We start from the raw sequence: 10,134 nt of genomic DNA on the forward strand, positions 1-10,134 counted from the left end.
GGTGCAATAGTTTGTGGTTTGTGTGGAAGTATTGGTAGAGGCTAATGAAGTGGTAAGAGATTTTAGGGCTTTTTGATGATGGCTGTTGTGGTGTTTTTGGTGCAGTGCTGGTGGCAGTGCGATGGTATTGGTGATTATTGGTTTTTGGGATTTTGATGGTATTTTTGGAATTGCAACAAATTTGTTGGTTGTTGGAATGATAGAGGCGGTAGTGGTGGATCTGGTGGTGGCTGTGGTGATATTTTTGTTGGATTTATGTTGGTGGTGGTTGTAACGGTGGCTTTGGTGGATCTGGTGGTAATGGTGGGTATGTTGGCGATGATGGTGGTTTTTATTAGATTTGGTCATGGCATTGGTGATTTTGTAGTTGAAGATGGTGGTTTGTTGTGTTTTATTACGGTTTATTGGGTGACGCGACTGGTTTGTAGTTTGTATAGAAGTGCTGCTAGAGCCTAATGAAGTGGTAAGAGATTTTAGGGCTTTTTTACGGTGGCTATTGTGGTGTTTTTGGTATAATGGTGGTTGCAGCGCGAAAGCATTGGTGGTTGTTGGTTTTTGGAGCTATAACAAATTTGTTGGTTGTTGGAATGATGGTCACAATGGTTTTTGTTTATAGAGATGGTAGTGTATCTAGTGTTAACGTTGGCATTGGCGTTAGCTGTGGCGGTGGTTTTTGTGGGATCGATGATGGTGGATCTAATGGTAGCTTTGTTGGATTTGGTGGGGGTGGCGATGGCCCTGGTGGTGGTTTTGTTAGCAATGATGGTGGATTTGTCCGTAACAATGGTTTTTGTTGGATCTGATGGCAGTGATGGATTTGCAATTGAAAATGGTGGTTTTGGTGGTGACCTAAAAATTTATTAATTTGTGAGCAATAAATAATATATGACTTAACAACTTGTTAAGTTGTGACCTATAATTTAATAATTTGTGTCCTATAAATAATTTGTGATAAATTAATTTGATATTTTGTGATCATGAAATATGTTGTAACTTATAAAATTTGTAATTTGTAATCAAGGAATAATACGTGACTTATTAATTTAATAAAATTTTCTTTGGGATATAAATTATGGCCTATAAAATTTGTAATTTGTGACGTGACATCCGTAATTGTGACTAATACATAAATGTGACCATAAATTATATAATATTGTGACATTAATATATTTCATTAATAAAATAAGATATATATTTAATTAATTTTTTCATACATAAAATTTAATTAATATCTAATTTTTTAAATAATAAACATTGTTTTAGTTTTAAAATGGATCATACTTAATCTCTTAGATATAAAATTTTCCTTTTTCGATTTAGGTAAATTGCAACCAGAATGATCCCGAATGACTGCTTCCATCCCAAGCCACCTTTGCTCAATCCAGATTCTTGCGTCAATATTTAGATTGTATTTGGTGGGAATTAAAATTAGATTTTTTAGTAAATTGTGATATAAGCTTTTAAAATGTGTGGTTGAAAATTTGTGAAATTCATGAAAGATATGGTTAATATTGATTATTTGACTTTAACTTATATTAAAATCTGATTTTAATCCAAACCAAACAGAGGCTTAGAATTAATTTTTTCATACTCAACCTCGCCATCCACAGTTAGGGGTGTTAAATGGGGGTGATTGTAAGGCTTGGCTAGACCAACCAATGCAGCAACTGCACCACGTTACATCGCCTCCCATAGACCCAACCTATATATTAAACGAATATGTAATCAGTGACTCATCTAGGATCAGAATACAAGCCAAGCTAATACGTCAAAAAATAAATTTACACATAAAAAATTTTGCATTAAAAATATTAAATGGGTTGGGGACTGGACTGGGCTACAACCAAGCCCAATCCCCCAATATATAAAATAGGGCAACTTAGAAAAATATTATTAGAATTAGGGGTCTCTTGAAAAATCATATGAAAAGTTTTTTGGAAGTAAAAAGTCACCTTTTATTGTTATTAAACACAATGTCACTTTTATATAAAATTTGCATCACATTTTAATTAAAGAAAAAAAGGTTATCCAAACTCACTTTTAATAGTGTCCGAAAATTTTACAAAAAAAAAAGTGACAAACAATCAAAAAACAAATTTAATAAAACTGACATACAATATCACATTTATTAAAAATTGACTTTTGTCGGTCAAAAAAGCAACAAAAATTTCAAAAGAATGTGGCAATAACTCAAAAAGTGACAAATACTTAAAAAATGTGATATACATTAAAAACAGTTACAAAACCTCAAAAAAGTGAGAACATCGATCAAAATCTTAAAATACATCATTTTATACAAATTCAACCACTTCTCCACCACCACTCCACCTCCACCAAGGCCAACCCTACGAGCAAAAGGTCACTCAAAATATGACATGAAATACTAACCTTTGTTTTCAACTGAGACTTCATAAAAGGATATACAAGCACCAAAACATGACATTTGCATTCAGTAGCAATCTTATTCTACTAAAAAATCATTTGTTGTAGAAATAAATACATAACGACAACAAATCAACTGGACTTGAAACTGAGGCCCCATCGCACCTACTGTCCAACCAAACTAAAACGACTTCTTTTTTATTTCTTTCTAGAATACTTGTTCTACATAATAGATTTTACATTTTCTCAACAGTTTTCATACTGGAGCTAAAAAGGGATGGTTAGGATATGAACAAGGATAAATACAAAAGAATTACAACCTTGGTATGTACAGAGAGTTACAGAAAATAGGAACTGCTTTGCTACAATCTAATAACCAACAATTCAACGGGGCTGCTGGATAAAATGGAGGCTGCATTTTGGGCTAACGTGCTTAATTGGCTTCTCCCAGTACTTTGCAGCTAGTTAGTTGCCTTGGAGACCTGGGACTCGTCTCTTTTGATATGTTCAATTTCTTGATCCATACCTCCACATTATTTCCTAAACCTAACATCATACCAAAATTAGAGTAAACGGGTACAAAATATCACTTAGCTATAAAACAAAGATAAAATGTAGCACAAGAATTTTTAATACCATTTATGTTGTCAGGTATGCAAAGTTGATCACTTGATTACTATTTAGCAGGCATTATTTAGTATTGAACATACTGTAGTAACCAATGGCTAAGTAAAAACAAATTAGTATTCCCTATCACCAATTGTAGTAAGTAACCACATTGCAAAACAAACATGACTGTCAAACCTCCCGAAGTATTTATAATTGTGTTGAAAAAATTTTAAATTCGAATCTTAAGCCACCGTATACATGATCAATGGAAAAATATAGCAGAAATTCCAACTGATATCACATTGACTGAAAAATAACAAAATTAGCAAGGGAAAAGAACCTCATTAGTCATTATCTCAGCCAATGAAATAAGCCGAATTGCATCTTTAGAATCATTAGTTACATCTCAAACTTTTGCCATTCCTTCTCAATTTATACTAGCAAAAACTAATAGAGATTCACAATCATTTGAGACCTTTAAATTTTCAAAAAAATAAATAAATAGAGAAATGTATCAAAACTCGAATCTAATAATAATATTTCAAAAGAAAATGAAAATGAAGGATTAGATCAATTTCTCTTACCATTAAGGCATTAAGAAAAAGTCTACAGAGAGAGAAATAGTTATCAATTGGAAACACTAAAGCCGCCGTGGAATGATTCACTGGTTGGCACTTATTTTTTTGTCCTACCTTTTTCATACGAAGGAACCTGAGCCGTGGATTTTGTGGCGATTTTGAGATTTTTGTCTGGAATCAATAGTGGGCATTGTGTTGTTTGAACGGAATTTGGGCGTATTAATTACGGGATTAAATATTTTAATTAGTTTTAATAGAATTAATCTAATTTCTTACTTTTTAGGGGTAATCGGGGACGTATCCAATGGGAGTACGTGACCATCCCAAACTTTTTTTTATTTTTTTTATTTATTATAAGTCCTGTTTGATATCGATTGAAATCAAAATTAATAATTAGTTTAATAACATATTTCATAGAATTCTTAACTTTTTTTACTTGTATCAAAATTTATTAAAAATCTAATGTTAACCTCCCGCCAAACAGGGGCAAAATTACAATAAATTTGAATTCTTTTCTTTTCTTTTCTCTTATTCTCTCCCTCACACCTCTTACCAAAGCCTTAATCCTTTTTAATTTTTTAAAATTTGTTTATAATTTTTCTACAAATTTTCAGTTTTCAATCAAATTTTAAGTTAATTAGAACTTAAATTTGCATTTTTTCCTATCCTATTTGTATATATACAATGTGTCTAAACTGATTGTATTCAATTTAATTTATATTTAATGAATTGTATTAATTTGATTATATATTGATTATATATTTTTTCTTTCAATCACTTGAATTAATTGTCTGTATTAAGTACACTATAAATTTTTTAAACGTAAATATGAATTTTATTGTGATGAGCAAAATATCACTAAAATAACTGTTTAAAATCAAATGGATGAAAATGATGTGCAAAATATAAATGAATAAATATTTTTTAAATGTAAATCTACATTTTCTCGGGTCAAGTACAAATCATTTAAAAATTAATAACAAAGTATTTGATTTGTACAGAATTTGATTGTGCTCCCTAACTAAAATTTTTTGCGTCCTCCCCTTGGGGTTCCCTATAAAATAGATGTGGATATTAGACTCATCTCTCCCACATCATACAAACACTAGAGAAACAAGAACCCAATAGCTCTTTGGTGGTAATATTAACCTCCAAACGGCCTTCTACCAATGTTCAAGGTTTATTGAGCTTCACCCTTTAGTGCTTCTCAACTCTCTCATATGAAACAGATAGTCGATACTCAATGAGTGTTTTTCTCTAGCCTCCTAATGACATATCATGCAAACTGAGTAGAATGTATATAGAATAATTTTGCAATCAACTGAGTAGAATGTATATAGAATAATTTTGCAATCAATGGGGGATAAATTTAATGATCAGAAGATTTCGTGTAACATCCTAAAATTTCTAAAATTTATTTGTTTATGAAATTATATATGTATAAAATTATAAGTAATGTTATTTAGCAATGTTAATATTCCAACACTGATATAGATTACATTAAGTTAGATGTACAATTAAATGAATCATATAATTTTATTTTTAATTAAGCATATCACATAGTGTCATTTGTTAAAAAATAAATTTCACAACGATTAAATACTAAAATACGGACCAACATATAAAGGTTTGTCCTACTCTTATTAATTAATTGACATTTTAAGATAAAACTTAAAGTTTTAATATGGTATCGATGCACATTAAACTCCAATAATTAATTCAATCTAATTAAAACTCAAAAAATAAACACACAAGTTTCAAAATTGATCTGCTCAAACGAGCTACCAACATGTTAAAAGGATAATTCTCAAATCGATTAAATACTAAAATATAAATTAGTATACAAGGGTTTAAGCTATTTCTCCTAACTATGTTAAATTTTAAGATGAAAACTCAAGTCTTAATATCACATAGATAACTTATTCTACAATTGTTCTCTCATTTTCTCTTATTATTTATTATTTATGTTCCTATCACAGAGTATTTAGCGTCCAACTGTCAAAGTAGCATTTAGCTTATAACATTGGAGTCTTTAATGTCAAGCTTATGTTGAATTAACAAACATGTCATGAGCACCTTGTCGACAGTCCAATGAGGCATAATCCGGACATGAAGCTACCCGGTCGATACTTGTGCGTTAACTTTAATTATATTTTTATTATAAAAGTATACACTCTGTTAAATAAATAAAATTACTTCTCAAGTCCATGGGCCAATTCTTTTTAATTTAATTAATATGATATTAGTTTGACCATAATGAAATAGTAAATCAAAACTCCCAATTATTTTCTTGGTAACTTATGCGAAGGGTAAATAGCGAAAGTCAATTGAAAATATTAATAATTTACATTTTCTTTTAATTTGGGTGTAATATAGTATAGATCTACATGATGTACCGATAACCATTGGCTTTTTCTAGTAGATTAGAGAAAGATATATTGAGGAAGATGCACACAAAACAATGATTTTATTATTAGGTGAAGAATAAGATTATTCATCGAAGGAGTTGATATAGTTTACGCAACAATGAAGTCATATCACGTTGTTCCATAAATAAAAATGCATTTCAATTTCATTTGAAAATGTAATAGTGATCTCACTATCACATAGATTGAAGATCATTTGCCCTCTAGATTAAACAGCATAACTCTACGTGGAAGAAATTTTTTCGATACAATGGCAATCGAGGTTGATAACATCTTAATTAAGGCTTTTTGTTGACATTAGCAAACTTTGGTAATGATTTAGTGTCAAATTTTGCGACCAAAATATTTATAAATAATATCCTTCAACCTTGTAGTGTTACTTTTAGTTGAGTTTAAAATCCATTTATTAGCTTGTAATGAAGTTCGAAACAAGAAATCTGAAACCTTCCTCGCATTATTATACGTAAGATGCATTCAAACTTTAGAGATTTTACTCCGTAGATATTGAAAAAATTCGATCGAAATTTCAAGTCAACAACATCCGTTATTTATGTTCTCTCACTTTCTTTCATTGTTTATGTATTATAAAATCAGTAATACTAGATAACTTATTTTCCAATTGTTCCTATCATAAGAGTATTTGGAGTCCAATTGTCAAAATGGTATTTACTTCTAGCTTACAATATTAAAGTCTTAATGTCAATATTAGGTTGAATTAACAAACATGTCGTGCACACCTTGTCCACGGGCCAATGAGGCATAATCCGGAAATGCACTCTAGCCGGTCGTGACTCGTGCATGCACCTCTTCCAATTATATTTTTATTATAAAAATATATATTCTATTAAATAGATAAAATTACTTCTCAATAAAGTCAACGGCCAATTCTTTTTAATTTAATTAATATGATATTAGTTTGACCATATTGAAATAATATTTTAAAACTCCCTATTGTTTATGCGAAGTACCAATAGCGAAAGTTTAGCAATTGAAAATATTAATAATTTACATTTTATTTTTAATTTGGGTGAAATATAGTATAGATCTACATGATGTACTGATAGCCATTGGCTTTTTCTAGTAGATTAGAGAAAGATATATTGTGGGAGATGCACGCTAACGAATGATTTTATTATTAGCCGAAAAATAACATTGTTCATCTGGAGAGTTGATACAATTTATGCGATATTAAAGTCTATCACGTCATTCAATGAATCAAAATATATTTCAACTTCATTTGAAAATGTGATAATGATCTCACTATCACATAGACTCATAATCACTAGCACTCTAAATTAAACAACACTACTATATGTGGAAGAAATCTTTTCAATACAATGGCAATTGAGGTTAGTAACATCTCAAGGCTTCTTCTTGACATTAGCATACTTGGTAATGATTTAGTGTCGAATTTTATTATTAGACGAAAAATAACATTGTTCATCTGGAGAGTTGATACAATTTATGCGATAATAAAGTCTATCACGTTGTTCAATGAATAGAAATATATTTCAACTTCATTCAAAAATGCGATAATGATCTCACCATTACATAGACTGATGATAACTAGCACTCTAGATTAAATAGCACTACTATATGTGGAAGAAAACCTTTCAATACAATGGCAATTGAGGTTAGTAACATCTTAAGGCTTCTTGTTGACATTAGCAAACTTAGTAATGATTTAGTGTCAAATTTTGCAACCAAAATTTTTTTATCAATAATATCCTTTAACCAATAATGTTACTTTTAGTTGAGTTCAAAATCCGTATGTTAGCTTGTAATGAAGTTGGAAACAAGAAATGTGAAACCTTCTTCGCATTATTATATATAAAATGTATTCAAACTTTAGGGATTTGACTCCATCGATATGGAAGGAACTTGATCGAAGTTTGAGGTCAACAACATTCATTTAGGAGATGGCTCCTTTCCTTAATAAGATTGTGTAAATGAATAATCAATAAATGATTGTTTACGCTAGTAAGGAGTCTCTAAGTCAAACTAAGGCCCACACTCCATGTTATCCACCATGTCAAACATCATAGCCGAAGCTCGTATGTGCCAAGGCGAAGACCATACACGTACATGGGCCCAAAGCTCTGAAGCGACTCGGGTCGGCTCAAGTGATGATGAAGTGGCATGGCTGGGAGAACTGTCTGCTGATAGGAGTCAGACACCTCAACGTAACACACCAAAAGATCTTTTGCACAGAGATCTGTCCAAGATAAAATCTCTTGATTGATTGATGGGACGTTTATGCAGTAGGAGCCAAAATGTAAAGTCTAATTTATTTTGTTAGGAAACATTAAATTCTAGCTCACCTATGGAGTGACTAATTGAGGTCTAAAAAGAGAAGCCTCTGTCGACGGATGAGGCATGTGCCTCACATCTAACCGTCCTTTTTCACCTCATCATCTATAAATACTCATGTTTTGTGCCATTGTGAAGGTAATGCAACTCCCACCATACATCTTACATTATTTCCTCCCCGCATTATAATGATATCCATATTATGATGGTTCCAGCTATCGGAATTTCCTATCTTCGTTTATTGTTTTATTGATTTGACCGTCAAAGTGTGCTTGCAGCCATTTTCACCACCACTAGAAAAGGCCTTGAGTGACTAACGGTGTGTTACAAGCGCGCATGAAAGAACCTACGTGAAGCTACTTTTTGTTGACCACGTGTCAAGTTGATTTTCCAAGGTCAACAATTGACTTTCTCAAGCCCCATGCAATAAAACTATTTCATATTCATTATCAATTTTTGAAATTTAGAGCATGTTTGGCTAAGTCTAAAAGGCTTACTTCTAATTAAAATTACCTTTAAGTAAGAATTAACTTTTAACATAAATATTTTTTGGTAGTGATGTTAGACATAAGAAAATTATTTATTTTGATATAATTAAGATAAGAAAAACTAAACTTTGTGTCGAAGGGTTTCCGCTGGTAAACCTCAAGGTCGAGTGTTTGTGTATTCTTTTGCAGGTCTATCTTGACATCAACAAAAAATGAAGATTTTTATGCAATTTGAGTGTCGATAATTTTGTCATCAATATTAAACATTTTGATAATTTCATATTTTGTTCTTGCTAATTAAGGAAGAGCGTTCATTGCTAGGACTAAATTAACTCCAAAATTAAATTAGGAAAAATATTTCATTTATTTCACATTGAGGAGTCATTACCGTTCATATCTTTGGCATGTTTAATTAGGTAAATTAGACAATATTAAATGAGAAAAAGTCTTATTCAATAAATTTAATATTATGTATAAAACATGCTTCTTTCTTTACGTTGAGACAAAAGGACACAAAAATTAGAATGTCAGATTCACACTACAAGCATAGCTTTGGCTTGCTTCATTACTGTTGAATAATGGCAATGACTTCGTCACATCATTCTCGCAAGAGTCTTCGAATGCTCGTTAAAATCGAAAGAATCCAGAAGCATTGTCGTCATAATGATAGCTTGTCTCACTTCAAATTTAAAACACCCAACTTGAGTACAAAAATAACGAAATTCATAAACTTGGATTTGGAGGATCACATGAAGGTTTAGCAGGGATTTAGGCAATTTCAATCGTTATTCTACAATTATAATAAATAATTGGCGATCAATTTGTACCTTTAAAAAAAATGGAAATTAATAATAAAGTTTTTCCTTTTCTATTGATTATGTTAAAAATACTTTGAACACGTCAATTATGTTAAAAGTATTGCATAATTGCAAAAGTCAAAAAGTAAAAATGATAAAGAGGAAGCAGTCCTTTTCTTGTATGTATAATTGAACACTAAAATACAACAAAACCCAAATTATTCAGCAAATAATTATGAAAAATTCCTGCAATTTGGAAACATCGGCCAACAATGTCACTATCATCCCACCAATATCTACAGAATTTGAACAGTGATGCAAATCTTGTCTTCTTGGATGTTGCACCAATATAGCCAAATGCTGCATTTTTCCAATAGACTAACAGCGTGTTTGGCTAAGCTTAGAAATTGTTTACTCATAAATACTTATAAGTGAAAGTAAAGAAAAGTAAATTAAGAAACAAAAAGTATTTGAAAGTACCTATATGCCAAACATGCTCTTCAAAGAATAAACGGGCAGTAATAAAACTTTTTTTGAAATAATG

The 10,134-nt window shown here is 30.9% G+C and overlaps 1 protein-coding gene across 1 annotated transcript in view; it reads left to right on the top strand.

Moving 5' to 3' along the window:
- The first annotated feature begins 515 nt into the window (after positions 1 to 515).
- Positions 516 to 10,134, top strand: part of LOC111398343 — a 15,620-nt gene continuing 6,001 nt past the window's right edge. Inside the window, exon 1 of the mRNA XM_023025261.1 lies at positions 516 to 786. Within this exon, the coding sequence (XP_022881029.1) occupies positions 516 to 786 (271 nt within the window). The remainder of the gene's footprint in view (positions 787 to 10,134) is intronic.

This window comes from Olea europaea, chromosome 8 (genome assembly GCF_002742605.1).
Source record: "Olea europaea var. sylvestris chromosome 8, O_europaea_v1, whole genome shotgun sequence".
Taxonomy (NCBI): domain Eukaryota; kingdom Viridiplantae; phylum Streptophyta; class Magnoliopsida; order Lamiales; family Oleaceae; genus Olea; species Olea europaea.